The sequence below is a fragment of the Hippopotamus amphibius genome, chromosome 12 (assembly GCF_030028045.1).
Source record: "Hippopotamus amphibius kiboko isolate mHipAmp2 chromosome 12, mHipAmp2.hap2, whole genome shotgun sequence".
NCBI lineage: Eukaryota > Metazoa > Chordata > Mammalia > Artiodactyla > Hippopotamidae > Hippopotamus > Hippopotamus amphibius.
This window is the reverse complement of record NC_080197.1, coordinates 61,831,379-61,848,622: the sequence shown is the minus strand read 5'-3', so window position 1 is coordinate 61,848,622 and position 17,244 is coordinate 61,831,379. Positions and strand designations below refer to the sequence as shown.

At 32.8% G+C, this 17,244-nt stretch overlaps 1 protein-coding gene across 8 annotated transcripts in view; it reads right to left on the bottom strand.

Annotated features, from left to right (window-relative positions):
- C2CD5 (C2 calcium dependent domain containing 5) overlaps positions 1–17,244 on the bottom strand; it is an 82,057-nt gene that overhangs the window by 37,455 nt on the left and 27,358 nt on the right. For all 8 annotated transcript variants that reach the window (XM_057700929.1, XM_057700931.1, XM_057700932.1 and 5 more), the window contains 2 exons: positions 16,339–16,424; positions 10,576–10,684 (listed from right to left, as the gene is read on the bottom strand). In XM_057700929.1, coding sequence (XP_057556912.1) covers positions 10,576–10,684; positions 16,339–16,424 — 195 coding nt within the window. The remainder of the gene's footprint in view (positions 1–10,575; positions 10,685–16,338; positions 16,425–17,244) is intronic.

Below are 17,244 nucleotides of genomic sequence, written 5' to 3'. Positions count from 1 at the left end.
AGTGAAATACTGAAGACAGCAAAGTAAAGAAAGGGTAAAAGGCTTGGTATAGCTCACATTCCTATGATGTAATTTTGTTTCCCCCACAGGGAGGAGATCAGCAAAAGGGAGAAATGAGGAGGTAAAAGCCAGAACTACAAATGAAGCCAGCCAGTTCTTGCTTTAAAGTTTTCGATCCAAGACTGAGTTACCCTAAAACTTTCTTTCAAAAGAAAAGAAAGAAATGCAAACTCCAGGAAACTGAGGCAAAGATCAAAGTATGAGATAAAATAAAGAAGAAAAAGAAACAGAAAATACTACAATAGGGTGTTAGCAATCAATATTATGAATTAAGAAATGTGTGAGACAATCAACTAGGTGGCCCTATTTTGCCCATACGCTATTGTGTTAAAGAATTTCTTCACATTCCTAACTGAAATGTAGACATCAATGGCACAAATACACTTTCAAATCCATTCTCTTTTTTTTTAGGACCTATATGTTTCCAGACCAATGTGGACATCTATTTAACATCATCCTTTCCTAATAGGGAAATTTTATATCATAAGACAAACTATATTCAAGTAGTTGCTCAATTGATCAAATTACTTATGATACTTTGAAAATAGATATCACAAATAAGAGAAATATATCTCAGGTTAGAAAACTTTTTTTTTCCTGAAAAACTATGTAAAAATAAAAAGTCTAATTTTTCTAAAAGGTAATAGTAGAACCTGCTGTTTACTTCTTAAATCATTCTGGAAGTTTACAGTATTATTTGCCAAACCAAATAATTGTATACTACATTTTTATAAAAATAGATTTTCTCACATTAGGTTCACCTACATCTTGCTACAATACATGGCAGGTTTTTAGTTTTAAAAATGAATTTTACAGGAAGTAATCCATAATGTTGTTTTTTAAATTAATGAAAAATGAAGGAAGTTACTTATTTTAAGTTCAAGATCTATTTATTTAGAAAGGCCAGCATGCCCAAATGGAAAAATATGTAATAATAATCACTATGAGATACATGTAACCACAAAGAATACAAAGTTTATTTACATCAAACTTACCTTGGTATAACACACAAAATAATCAGATAATTAAACCAAACACTATGAAAGAATAAGTGGCTGATTTTTAAAAAAAAACAAACAAAAAAACACCAAAAAGCTGAATGCAGCGCGAGTGGAGCATTCATACTCTTTTGACAAGTTCACGAGCAGCCTTTATTTTGACACATGAGCCACACAATTGCACATGGGGATGCCACTGTTGTATTTAATAAAGTATTTACAAGTTTAATAAAAGCTAAAGAGTTACATAACAGAGGGGCTAAGGAAGCAAATGGCATATGTCCATACTCCAAAGAATTTCTTAAATTTGGTTTTTGGCTAAAGCAAAAGCTCAGAGAACGAAGGGTTTGCAAAGCAGATTCAGCAGACAAGAGCCAGAAACAGTGGATATTTTGGCGCATGCTTGGATCAGGTGACAGTACAGACTGAAAACTATGGCAGCTCACTGAAATGGTTACAGAAAGTAATGGCCCTAGATTCTGGGTGAAAGCAAGGCAAGCATACAGTAGGGAGCACTTCATCACAAACTAGTAATTGGATTAACAATAATTACCTACAACTGTAAGCAAGAAATCAGAGGATGAATTTTGGGGCTATTCAATTTAGGGGTTAATTAAGACAAAATTAAGATAAATCAATGTATTTAATATTACAGAAAAATTACGTTTATCTTCAAAACCTACTTTACACCTAATGCCAGAGATGAGCCAGAGAATATTCAAATAGTAATCATGATTCAGCCTAACTTATAACCACTGAAAATTCAGAAATATAGTATTTAATCCCTATTAATGGTATTTTTAAAGCTTAAAAATGGCTAACTACATTTCTTATAGGAAACACACTAGTGAATTTGAATTGTTTTATTCACCCTACAATAGTAAAAACTGAGGATCTACCATATTTATATAAAAGGTAAACCAAAAAGTCTGGCTTAAAAATTTACTGGCAACTATACATGCCATATATGAAACTGGATACAATCTGGTCACTTGAAGGATATACAGCTGAGATGTGAGGGTTGCAAATAAACATTTCAGAGATGTCAAGAAAAAAATATTTTCACTTTAAATACCATGCTCCTCCCAATAATCTACAGAATTATTTATAATTATAAAAAGATTATATTTAGGTGAAATTAAAAGTTATTTATTATACAAATTATATTTAATGCTATTTTATGTTTTGCTTCTAAGGGTTAAAACTCTTCATTGATAATATCACAAATCTTTTACTAAATCTTTTTAATTGTAGGCATGAACTGAGCTCTAGATCAATACCTCACTGATGCATCTTTTAGGGGTAATGTCTTCACACACAGGCTGACATCACAGTTAATTCATTTTACTACTGTTACTTGTCTAGAGCATGGCCATAGCTTGATATCTTGCCATCTTTTTAGCATTTTATCTTGTTTTTGAAGTACAGGTGACACTGGTAAAGATTCCTAAAATGACAGTAATAGTTTACATCTCAAAAAGTAAAGAAGTGAACATCAACATAATATATCTTTCTAAAAGTCAATCCCTTTGAAATTTTAACTACCTGAAGTGTTAAATTTAGTTCTATTTTTATATAGCTCTAGAAGAGAATAACTCTGTCCTTGGGAATCTTTTAAACTAGTTCAAAGAAAAAGAACAAATGGACAGTTATTCAATCTAGTTTTTAAGTAAACAAGGGAAGATAAAGTATTAGTAGGATTTTCAGTACAACGATAGTGTGTCTTGTTAGTGGGCAGCACAAAAAGCTACACTCTCAGACACCTGAAAGTAATATTTCAATCCAAAACAACCTTTTGAAGAAGATAAATTCCCCCTAATGAAACAGAAATTAGAGAGTTCAGGTTCAAGGGAGTATACAACCTCAAACTGGGTGGGGATTCAGTATAGACTAAAGAGTCTCATTATAGAAGAAGTGATGTGCAAATTCAGAGCGACCTTCAAGATGTAGTAATTTGGAATCTAGGATGGTGGCTGGGATATAGTCCACACTGAATCAAACTGGTGTCTTTACTATTTGTAAAAAAAAAAAAAAAAAAAAAAAAAAAAGTCAAATATGTAATCTACTCCTTGATTATGAAATTTCACTCTTTATATATATAATGTAACTGGTGACCAGTTACATTATTTTATACAGAGAGAGAATGATAAATTACATTTACATGTTACATTATAATAATGTAATGGAATATCCAGTTACATTTTACATATACATATATATGAAAAGAGTGAAATGTCGCACTTAAGGAGATTACCCATCTGACTTTTTTGTTTTTTTACAGATAGTAAAGAATGAAAATAAGTATCCGGTTATATTATGTATAAGAGAGAATATTATATATTACATTTATGTCACATTATATATAAAGGAAAGCTCACATACCATGCATCCTATATTTATGCCTTCTTGAACTCTATATAGCTACTTCCTGAAAACCTTATTAAAATACTGAAAACCAAAAGCTGCTTAACTACTTTAAGCTTAGTTTGCACATCTGCTCACAAGTGTCCCTCAGATGTAGAAAAATAATTGCTGATATCATCAGTAGAATTCAAATTGCAAGAAAGCCTATCTCCATTTAACTAATACACACACACACACACACACACACACACACACACACACACACGCAGCAAAACAGTATAAGAAATAGCCTAGACTGGGTATGTAAACAGGAGGTTTGCCTGGGTGAACACTGATGTTCCCAATCCCCAGCACTGTGCTCAAGCCATGACAGGCACTCAATAAACATCCACTGGAGAAAAATTTGGATGATTGCAGTGATATGGATATTCTATAAATATTTCCTTATACATCAGCTGACTCATATTTGGTTAAAATTAAACATTTTTAAAGTAGTAGCTATACTTTTTTTTAGGTTTTAACTATTAATTTTTGCCCCAAAATAAAGTAAAATTTCTAACCAACTATAATTCTGAAAGCTAACAAAAAAAGAGTAACATTTTTTAAATTCAGACCACTAACCTAAAGCTCATTATCACTAGCCAAAGTTCATTTAAGAGACTGAGAAAATCTTCATCTAATATGTCTTCAAACCTACACTCTGTCTAAAACATTAAACAAAAACTTTTTAGAATATTCTCAAAAACAAAAGTTATCTGGCTTCAAACATCTTGTTTTAACTCAAGACTTAAAAACACTCTTAAAAAATACTGTCTACGTTTATATGCTATTTCAAACTAGTACTTTTCAAACCACATTATATAACTACTTTATATTTCCTCTTGTCACTTCCTGAAAAAAATACCTAAGCTGACATGCATCCTATACAAGAAAGAATAACAAATTCTCCTCAACTCAGAGACTATTACTACTTAAGAAACTGTATGTGTGAACTACTCAGAAATACTTTTAGTGGTAAACTCAGAAGAAAAAAAAGATCATAGCCATTTGAGAAACAATGAGCTAGGGCTATTAAAATTTACTCTTAAAATATTATTTACAACTGAACTTTCAAATAGACTTGAGTTTCCAAAAGATAGGAATCACTTGCCCTCTGGGATGTTAGACTTGTAGACATGTGGGATAATCATCATCTTTTTCTCTCTCCGCTGAAAGTTGCCAAGAGCCTGTTTCACTCACCATACTCTACTAATTACCAAGTCCTGTGGATTTTACATTCTAAATAGTTCGTAAGTTTATACTTAAGAGTGTAAGCCCTGAAGCCAAAGTAGTAAGGTTCAAACTGTTGCTCAGTCACTTTCTATTTTACCTTGGGCAAACTGCTATGTTTCATACTGCTCATCTACAAAACAGGAATAAAACCTACGTCAGGGTTGTGTTTTGAGGATTAAATGACCTGCTACCGTAAAGGACTTAGAAGAGTATGTAGTACATAGTAAGTGCACTATAAACCTTTAGCTCACCTATCACCACCAAATCCTAGGTCACTATCTGGCCAGGACTACTGCAGTCTACTAACTGGGTTCCCTGTCTCTAATCTTGCTGCTTTTAAATCTATTCTCCAATCTCTAGTCAATGATTTAATGCAAATGTGACCACTCTGTGCACCTATGCACCTGCTGCTCTCAGCATGTCACACACAAGATTTGCAGATGTTACATCCTCCTTCCTAGCAGCAAGATTCATCTTGTCTTTCTCGAAGTCTGTTAACAGGCCAAGAAAATAAGAAACAAGGTAAGAAAAGGTAATAATTTTTAATAAATTCTCAGATATTGAGTTCCCTTCTTCCTGCTCTATAAAAATATTTCCTATCACTGTAGTGAACACAAACTAAGACAAAGCAGGAGAAAAGGGGACAGGAGAAAAAAAAGGTAAACTAACCAAGACATTTTGTATTAATGGCAAACAACTTAAGTATGAAGTAGCTACGTAATAAACATCATTGAATGAGTAATGGCTAGGATACTGTTCTGCAAATGCTTGAAGTTTCAGAACTACATTCAAAGAATGTATTGACATGGTTCCAAATACACTGTCTGAAAAATAAATCTGTGTGAATCTCCCACATACCAACCAAAACCGAGCTCAAGAATTACTACCTCTATAAGCTTCCCTGCCACATAGAGTTAATCCTGCCTTCCTCTTTAACTCTGAATCTTGCATCACATCTTAACACAGAGTAAGCCATTTACATATTCTTCTATCCTCCCATATGAGCTTTCTGAAAACAGGGGGACTAGCACCTTTGCACACCTATTACCTAGCACACTGCATGGCACAAAATAAATTCTAATAAATGTTTACATGATACATCATATTTTGTGAAATACTATTGTGTGATATAAAATATTTTCCTATATTTCCACATTTTAATGTTTCTGAAATAAGAATGTCTAATAATTAATAAGTATGTTTAACTACCATGTGTTTCTTTCTCTTCTCTCTTGGAAGGCTATTATTAAATCAATGATACATCATATAAAACTTGCTGTCAGAGAGTCCAGCAAATACAGTATTGATGAACAATTTCTAGCATTAATAGAAACTATATCAACAACTACTTTTCTTACTGATGCGGTCAATCGTTGATTTTCTATGGTAATACAGAACAGGAGTGGCTAAATATTCCCTAATTACAGAGAAAAAAACACATATGATTTGAATATATTTACCAAATATGTCACATTTTTTCAGAATTATCAAGTTATTTTTCTGAAACTAATAACAGAAAAAAACCTGGTTTCTAAATATGTAACAACTATTACAGGAAAGATTCTAATATCTGAATCAAAAGCATACAACTATGAGCACATTAAACTGAAAGCGTCATTGTTTATGTTCTTCTAATATGCTATGACATATCCATCTTTCCTTTCATATACTTAACTACTGGACTTTATTTTAAATGATGGCAAGATATACTGCTTCCTTAACCATGTTTCTCCTCGCCAAATTCTGTATTTCTGTTTACATGGGACAAAGTCTTTATTACATCTATAAGATTTAACTTTTGCCTCTTGCACTTCTCAAAACTGTCTATCATCTAATACACTTCTCATCCTAAACATCTTTACCCTCACAAGGTCTCAGCTCCTTGAATTACTACCTATCAATGCCCTCAATGTCCTGTTCTTAAATAATTAGCCTTTTTCTCTGCCCACTACCCTAATCTGCCTACGTTTTAAAAATATATTCTTATTTTTATTAAATGAATCCAGCAGGGCATTTTTAATTTCTCACTAAAAACCAAGTATAAAGCATGACATTACAAATGATTAATTCTAATCAATGTGATAACATGCTGGCAAAAACTTGGACAGGAAATAGAGGTAATTTCCCCAAAGATTTACCAATTGACGTCACTCTAAATCTGCAAAGGCTGAACTTGATCAGATTGTTTACTAGACTGACTTTAGGTAAATCTGCATGATGAACATGAGTTACTTCATAGTCAAACATGCACTACTTACATCAGAACTTACATCCTGGACTCCTACGAACAAAAAAAGTTTACAATATTGAAAAGATTATGGGATATAATCTCAAACACTGAGCCTCTTGTTTCTGTTTTTGTTTTGCTGTAAATAGATGTAGCTTCTGCCACAAATAACTGAAAAAGCTCTGCAGGAAAATACCAGTTTCTGATACTGAATCAAGATGGGTCTATTTAATTTAAATCTAAAATAGAAATAACATTAAAATGTAGATATTAAGAGAACATACTTTTATCAAAAATAGGTTTTGACTCTAAACCACATCATCAGCTGTAAAGCTATCTTAGTTTAGTTTCTTTAAAAGCTACAAACTATATTTATATGTAAAATTACTTAAGAAGAAAAAATATATTCTCATGTCAAAGGAGAAGGAGGAAAGCTTATGAAAGCTGTTAATCCCCCCAAAATCTGCTCTTACTGAATTTTGGAACACTTCTAGAAATATAAATAAAAATGCTAACAGTTATACTTTTATAATATTTATAGAACACTAAATGCAATCAAATCTAAATTGAAGTTTAAATATACTTTAATATTATTAAACTAGTCATTTAATACTTATAATATATATTTAACAATATTTCCTTAATCATAAAGCTAATGCCAGTGTCATTTACCTGATATGAAAAAACTGTCCCAAATGTAATAAATATAACTTAAAATTATCATTCTGAAAGTGAATCACCTAACAGAAGTCATTCATAATTTATGGTATTTCTATGGTTTTGATTAATTCGTTTTAGTTAACACATTTTTATGTTTGCATTTCCATGGAAATTACACAAGTTATCACATATGTACTGCAAAATGTATCTGTATAACTGAATTGACATTAAGCCTATTTAATCGAGAGCATTTCTAAAAACTTCACTGAGCTGCCATAATTTTTGTCAGCATATGTAGTACTGAATGACCATTAAAATACCTGAATTGAAACTATTCCAGTCTAGCAGTTTGTAAGATCTTGTGTTACCCATAATTCCGACAAAGGCTGAGTTCAAAACAGCAAATTAGTAGATCAGTTTTAGGTGCAGAATAGTAGGAAAAAAACAAAAAACACTACAAATAAGAACACAATTGACAACACCACTTGACAGGAACTAGAAAGACACAGACAGCAGAGTTAATAAGAAGTAGAAATAGATAGAGAAGAAGGAACATGCTATCATAATCTAACATTAACTAAAGTCTGATTAAAGATAATTACCTTTTCAAAACCACCCCATTCTTTCCCTTATTGTATGACCCTGTATGCTTAATATTTAAAAAGAGGAAGTTCTAAAAGAAATAACTCCAAAATAATAACCCATAGAGTTGGCAGGTGGTAGTGATTTTAAAATAATACTTTCCCTTTTATATTCAGTGTGAAATGAAAATTTTCCATATTCGCTAGTCAAAAATTAGCTGCAAGATTCATCTGAGAGTGCAAATACAGCACTCTTAACATTAGCACATGCATCTCACCCATCGTAATTTTCTCTCAGCAGAGTAACTCAGTGTCATAAAATTAATATATCATTATGGTAGATGCTGAGTTTTGTTTTAACATTCAGCTTCTTTCAAAATTAAAATTTTTTCATAAGTAACTATTTAAGGGGCCTGGAGATTAAGTAAATGTTAAGAAAATGTTCCTTTTTAATGTATAATACATATAAAAAAATCCAAAGAATGTGATAACTATATCAAAATAATGTAATATCTGGACCATTAGAATATGTAATTAACTTGTAGTTAACTAAAAATAAAACAAAACTGAAATACAACTTATATAACATTAAAATATTTATATGTATATGCTCATAATCTTCTGGGAAATAAAACGTTAGTAACTGAGAATTTCTCCATGTGAACTGAAAAAATATTCTGATAGGGAAGGAAAGGAAGAGAACGGATGAGCTGTAGTTACAATACACAAACATATTCTGTAATAAGGAAGGATTTGTGTTTTCTTCCCTGGGTCTGGATTCTTACATTTCTTACATAGTTAGAATAAACTAGTAAGTATGGAAAACCCCCAAAAGCAGTTTTGTGGTTTTTTTTTAAAGTAATGCAATTCAAAATACAGCCCTCTACTTAAACTTGGTTAAGTAATCTTAGTTTGTTCTCCCAGACTCTATGGCTTACTCAGAGTACGTGGAAGCAATGATGAAATCAAAATGTTTTTAGTAAACAGAAGACGTCACCAACAATTGAATATATTCCTGAATTTCTGGAGCTATTATACCCATGGTGGGTGCCACCTATCAAAATATTTAAGTCAAGGGTCCATAGAGACACAGGTAACTGGCCTTGGGTCACCCAGTTAATGGCAGGTATTAACTCAGTATTCCCTTGCAACTTTCCAAATAATTCAAGTTCCTAAACACATAGATATGAAACTTGGCATAGTCTTCAAGGTCTCAATCCATTAAACTGACATCAGTTTAAATCTGCCTTTAATTACTGCAGAATACATAAATACTACATGAAGAAAAGATCTTAAATTGACCCCAAAAATAAGGAACAGGGGAAAAAAATAATAAACCAGAGAAGAAAAAGAGAAGACTGGTGCTTAAAAGATGTAGTTGCTCAGCTTTAGAGTTAAATAATCCTGGCTAGTATTGCTTTTCTGAAATTCCGCTCAGGGTCTAGAAAATTTCCATTCTGTTGAACTCAAATGACATCAAATCATGGGGCACAGATTAAATTTTTAAAAAATCTAAAAGAATGGTAATGCTCTGTATCCTCAAAATCACTATTTGTGTTTTGCATACAATAATTTCAAAGCATTTTTCTCTTTTTATAGCTGTCAGTACAAGCTCCAGGAAGAGATTACTGGAAGCGATAATTTAAACTTTGCAAAAAACATACTTGCGTATATGCCAAGTAAAAATACTAATATAAGGTATGTCAACAAAATAATTGACTTGAGCAAGTTATTGGGCATCTAGTCAATGAGAGATGCGAGAACAAATTCCATAAGGAAAGTTCCTACCACAATTACCATGCTTATTTTAGATTTATAAAAATCACCAAAGCATTTCTAATCCAAGGGCCTGAAATTACTGGGATTTGCACGCCTTCTCTCTTTTATAATCAAAAAAAGGCCCATATTTTGAAGAAGTGAGCTACTATTTTTTCTTGTTCACTTCTACAAAACAAATAGCTACATAAAAGAAACCAAGGACCCAAAAAGAATAGTTGCTTTTACATTTTAAAAGAATACCCAAATAATCCATAGTTACTGCTAGTGAAAAGAATTAACATCTTAAGCTAACGGCCACAATGATCAAATTGTAAAATTTGTTACCTGCCTGGCCAAAGAAAATAGCTGACTCAAAAGTGACTTAAGGATTCCCTCAAAGTGAAACACCTTGGCCAAAAATGAATCATTTCGTACTTTTTTTGCATAAAAAAGTAACTAAAATATACAATTCTACCTAGTTTGATTATTTTTAATTACGATTACTGCAAATATTTTAAAGCAACATGTACCAGTTTATACTTCCTCTGTCATTGTTCTTTTTGGATAGATTTGGCTTAAAAAATTATAAAAATCGATGTTAATAATCACAATGTAAGTAAATGTAACACTGAAAATAAACTTTTAAAGAACATACCAGGATTGTGGATACGATCCAAAAGCTTCACAGAACGTGCACTAACTACTCCCCCAACATGCACGAGGAATCCAGGAGGAAACGCCGTCAAGGTGAAAAAGGGAAATTCCTAGTAGAAAGAACAGGGGAAAAATACAACTGACCACGTGTGAAGTTCAAAAAATGTGCTTGTTAAAAAGCTTGTCATAGGAAATGAATTCTACCCTTAACAAAAGGCTACCAATTATACATTACAGATGCTTTGTAATTAAAAGTTTCCTTGGATATTAGAGTTCTGAAATCATTTTTCCACATATGTTATACAGAATCTAAACACTCTTTTTACCAATTCTATATGAGAAAAAAAGTTTTCAGAGTTCTAAGCTGAGATATTTGAACACTCCTCCTTCCTCTCAATCTCCTATTCCGATGCAACTTGACAATGTGGTGGGGGAATCTGCCGGCCCCGCTACCCCACATCTGCTTCTCAGTGGCCCGACTCTCCCTCAACACACATACCCTATCCCAGCCTGCCGGTAAAGACTTCAAGGCCTGGGGCAGGAGATCTAAAAGAACATGGGACTGAGGGAGGAGGAGTGAGAGGATGAGCAGAGCAGGCTTAGAGCTACATAGAAAGGTGAAGAAAAGAGCCAGTGTCAAGTTCAGGTGGGCAGAGAATTGCTGTGTGAGATTATTTACTCTATCAACATGGGGGCAGCAGGAAAAAAATGTAAATACATAAATGCATACTAAGAAAGGGGAGAGGCATGTAGATGACAGCAAGGGAGGCAAGAAAATTCTACAAGTTCTTCCAGGCTTTATTCTCCCCTTCTCTCTCAAGGACATCAAACTTGTCAATTTAGAGACCAAGAGAGAAATGGTAGAGCAGAGAAAGGAAATTCATTGAAACAGCACCCAGAAAGAAAGGGGAGTCCCTATGGCTGCCCAAATATGGAGGCCTCTCACATTATACAAATTGGATGCAAGTAAGGGAAACTTGTCCGGCTGCAAGATTAACATAGCTCACTTAAGCAGATGTCACTTACCAGTAGCCTCAGCTATTCAGAATATAACTGAGAACTGGAAAATAAGCAAAACAGGGCTCTCAGCAGTCAAAAGAACTGTTACAGTTCCAAGTACTAAACTTTATGTACTGCATTCATAAGAGATCCCCACGGGCCATATTTATACAATGATATATGGTAATTATAAATGTGTAATGTTAGGAACATACTCTAAAATCTATTGGTATCCTTTTTTCTGGACCCACAGCAGATTAAATGCAGCAAACAAAAGCTGGGAGAGAAAGAGATACAGAATACTACAGGCGCATTAAACACAGCAAGATTACTGACTGGCTTCTTAAAGCATGGAGAATATGAACTGACCAAAGCATAATTCACACAGCACAGCAACTTGGAGTCATTTAGCACAGAGGCAAACAGCCCTGCACACCTCAATAACCCATGAGATGCAGTATTAAAAATATATATATGTGTGTGTGTATGTATACATACACACAGACACATATTTAGAAAATAAATTCATTAGAATTTCAAAGTAATCTTTAATAAGGGCAAGAAAAACCTGGGCTATGTAAAAAAGGAGTAAAAAAACAGTCAATGGGAGTGGACAGGTTTGACTCAGCCGACAGGCAGAGGAAAAGGAAGGGAAGGGAGACAACGGGAGGGGACTTTTACTTAAAAGTATTATAAGATGGTTAGTCAAAATAGCTCCTTATTTCCATCTAAATTTTTTAAAATATAAGTTGTAAATGATAAATGTACAGGTAAGCTTATGTTGTTGGAAACTTGCGTGTTTTGCCTAATAAGTTAGGTCTTAAGATTTTTCAAAAAAATAAATAAAAATTTAAAAAATTTTTTAAAAAAGACTTCTCAATTTTAAGAATACGAAAGTTATTAAATTTCCTCAAACAACTGCAGCAAAGTATAAGAAGGCACTTTACACTTAATCTTTATACTTAACATTTTAAATATTCTGGCTGAGACACTGAAAATGAAAATTTTGTAAACTAAATGGAAAGCAGTACTTCCACTAAAAATTGAGAAATAAATTAGGTAAATTCCATGCTGGGAAACATCTACATGTAAGATTTCAGGTAAGTATGAGAAAAATGAATCTAAATGATTTCTCTATTCAGGATTCTTTGACTCTTCTCCCCAGATTTCAGAAAATGGGATAAAGGGACAGGAAGGAAAGCATCACTCTAGAGCTGGTCACAGCAGAAAAAGTAGGAGAATGGCTGCCCAAAGAGGCGGAGGCCCACCCTGCCGACTTGAACTCTGTCCTAACTATCCCCAGTTCATCGAGTCAGCACACTCCCTCAGTTTACCACACAACTTAACCTAGAATTAAAATGGCATTGTTATTCAACCCAAACTACCATCTTCAGACAACTCTCTCGGAAGAGCTACTGCCAATATCTCAGCTGACTGTTAAATACCTATTCTCCCACCACCATCACCAGCGACTACTATGGAGTGCTTATAATGCGCCAGTTCTGTGCACAGTATCTTAAAACTATGCTTCAGAATCCTTCCCACACCCTGAGAGGGTGGTACTATCATCTCCACATTTCAGGTGAAACACTGAGATGAAGAGGGCGTAGACTCTCTCTTGAGCCACAAACTTTATCACTTGGCTTCTTGCCATTTCTGGTGAAAACACTGAGTTAAAGAATTGATTTTAATCTGTAGTCTATTATTATACCCGATGAATCTATAGGTTCTCTTCCACTGAAAAGGACCGCTTCCTTAAGATGAGCCCAAGCACACCCTGCTTTCAATGTCCAGATGGGAATGTCAGGGACTGTAAGAAGACATTTCCTCTGGAAAGCCCTTATATTTCCTTATATTCAAAGGATCTTGCCCTGTGCAGCCTAGGTAAGACTTCATATGTTGATGCTTTGACACAGGCAGCAGAAATCATTTGATAGCATGCACTCAAAGACAGGCTAGTTGAAAATTCTGAGAACAAAATGGACTTTTTTTTTAAGATTTAAATATGATTTTTCTTAGAAGATAATGGCAATTTGGTTTTTTGAAATCAGAGATTCTTTTTATTATCCCAAGACACTAAACTTTCTAGCTATAAAACTCCATGCCAGGTTCCTACTATGATTTACTACATAATTTTATCCCCACGTCTAAAAAGATAATTTATCAAAAGAGTTTGCTTTATATCTAAGTTTCCCAAAGTGGGTTCTTAATAGGTATTTTAAATGGAAGACTCCATGGTAAAATAGATTTGGGAAATACTAGGTTAAACTAAGTCAATTCAGTTCCTTTACTGAATAAAAATATACATCCCAGAATCTGAAAAGTAACTTCATTTTTCTTACAAGTGAAAAAAGAATCATATTGAAAAAAATCCATTTGCTTTACAGCAAGTAGTTCATAGGCAGAACCTAAATCTAAATAAAACTTTTATCTCTATTTCTCATCTGCCAATAATCTGAACCTATTACCAAGATCTTGTCAACTTATTTTTTAATTCTTTTGTGAGAGAAAAAAATAACACTTTTATTTTTGAGAACTGCTACTTGAATAACTCATAAAATAAGATAATGGACAAAAAAAGTTTTTTTTTTCCACAAGAAAAAAAAAAGCCAATAATTTATTAAAGGTAGCAAGGGGTAGAAATGAATTTTTAAAAATGAATATATAAAATGATAACCAGATCATGTGTTCAACTTGATCTAGTATTCAACTTGGCAAAGTTAAGGCACATCTGAACACATACAAGGAGAATTCTTCACACTTCTGTACAAATTTTTCCCATACTACTGGCAGCCACAGGTAAATGGGAAAGCCAAACATATAATGCTTTTTCTGTTTATTACGTACACAGGGTGGAAAGGGAAGCTCATAAATTCAAGTAACTGCCACTGCACGGTTCAATAATGTAAATATATTGCTGACTGAGGTCTTACAAAGTTGTAAGTGAAAACTATAGTTCTCCACACCTTTACTGTTAATGCCACGAGGATTATCTAGTAATGTATGCCCAATGTGTTAATGTGTCCAAAATTTTAAGAATGTTTGAAAGCATATTTGAAAACATAAATGTTATCCAAACAATCCAAAACAATCTTCACTGATTTCATTTATGAGTACTTTTCTTCCTTTTAAAGCTAGATGCTTTTTAAAGTTCTTAGTACAGGTAGTAAAGTCACGGGCTTAACATACAGGCAAAATCTCATTACAGCAAATGTCAAGGCAACTCAAGTTTTTCTTGTTTATGTGAATTCTAGGATGGTAATTAGATTACAGGAAATATTCCTAGTGTAAGTGACTCTAAACAGTATAAAACTGAGCAGCGGGGGGGGGGGGGGGGGATTTGCAATAAGAGCTCTCTGGCCCCAAAAATGTAAATGACACATACACCTTTACTCTGACCCTCTTCCCCATGTTGTTAGTCTATGTTTGGTTTCAATGCATATTTTGAATGTTTAGGTGGGCTCTTTGAGGACAGTAGCTGGTCTGTCTGCCAGATGTGAGAGTAGCTGAAAGGCAACTGCTGCCTGACAGAGTATAAGGCAAAGAACTAGGTACCACTAAAGTCCCATCACTGCTTAGTTCAGCTCTGTTCTCTCCAGCCTCGTCTAAAAGGCAAACAGTGCAAACAAAGACACTTTCAGCAGAAGGAAAGAAAGTCTAAAAAAAGTACTTGTTGTATTATTTATAATAATAGGATCTGAACAACACTCTTGTCAAAAGTCAAACCTCTAGAAAAGAAATACCTCTGGTTTATAAAATACATCCTTTTATAGGAATTTGCTGTGTTCCATCTTTTTTTTATTTAATGCTAGTATAAAATGGAACATGTAGAAAAAGATTCTGTAAACACTTATAAATTCCAAATCAGACATAACGAAAGCTATGGAACTGTGCCTTAAAATAACTGACATGACATATAAAATCATGCACTGTATTAGTTAAGTAGAAAAAAAAATGTCTCATAGTGCTGTTAAATTAAAAAAAAAAGGAACTTTGCATTATGAAAAGAAAAAAAGCTCGCAACATTTGTTAAAAGCTTAAAGAAAACTTAAATGATCAGGATTAAAACTAGAAAAGCTACCGATACATGAAATAGGCTCTCACACAGGTTTAGAAACATACCCGCCTTCTACAGAACCTATGAGGCGATCCTCCCTTAGCAATGAAGTTTACACAAAAAAATAAAAAATAAAAAGAGAAAATCATCCAAAAACTTTATTCATTGTTCCATACAACATATTTAATTAGACAAATTAATAGTAACTAAAAGTGATGTATTCACATACTGAACAACAACGTTATCTATATTAATCTGTAGAAATATGGAATCTGCATTTCTTAACCCCAAAGAGATTGGCCAGTGATAAAAACCATCTCAGCATAATATATTAATATGCTAAAGAATTATTTTTAATATAACACCAATAAAATTTTTTCTAGAAAATTACCAACTATTTTCTTTTACATATTATAACTTTAATGTAAAATCAGAAACCATTTCTTCATTCAATGGATATTTCCAAATAGATTATTTCTAATATAATACTGGAAGACAAAACAAAAATAGTTATAGAATTATTCCAAATTAAAAGTAATTATTCATAAACAAAGTACTCTGATACCTTAAATATATTTTGGATTAAAATTATAATATTACAGATACATGACCAAAACTAGTTTACAGAAGTAAGTTTTAAGTACATGGAAGCATGATAATAAAACCATACTAACAGTGTAAGAAGAAAGAATGTTGAGTGACTCTTACCCTCTGTTCCAATGCTGACTGAGTCTGTTGTCTTAAAAGAGCTTTAAAGGGCCCCCCTTCTTTTCCAGCACTACCACTTCCCATTCCTACAGAACATCAGTACGTAAATAACAACCAAAAAACAACTAGAGAAACAGAAAGTTTAATTGCATTCATCTTCATAAATATCATGAGTCAAAATCTGTTAAAAGCAATCCAAACATTTAAAGTATTTGTGAGGACAACTAAGCACATATTTTACTCTTTTTTATTTATAAAATTTTCTTTAGAAGCAAGATGTCAAAGTCCTACTGATCACAACGAGTTTTGGACTTAATTTGTTCTAAAAATCATTTATAAAATTATATTAAGGTGATAAATTTTTATATAATATTCAATTTTAAAAGTTGAATCTTTTAGTAGAAAATAATCAATATAATGCCAACTATTTATACCATGCTAACAATTTAAGAGTATTAAAAGAAATAAGAGAAACAGTAAATGTTTGTTTAAAAGTAAATGTAGAGAAAAAGCACTAACTGGGCTTACTTAAAATATTCCAAAATTCTCTAAAGAGCATGAATTTTAGGCAATTTTGAAATATAGTCATCTATTTTCTGATAATTTCCCATTCCTAAACATAACATTCATGACAAAACAGTATTAATACTCATAGTTTTCAACACTCATTTGCAAAAATTAACAAAGTTTTTTAAAAACTGCAGACATATAATAGACACATCACAAATGTACATAGTTATGGATGAAGCTCTTAGATGTATTTTTAAAGGCTTAATTTTAAATTTCTTTCCCTATTTTATTTTATTCCTTTGATAATACTAATAAACTAACTATGGTCAAAGAATTATAGAAAGCAGGGGACAGGTGAGAAGCCAGTACTCTACAAACTAGAGTTAATTTAGTCCC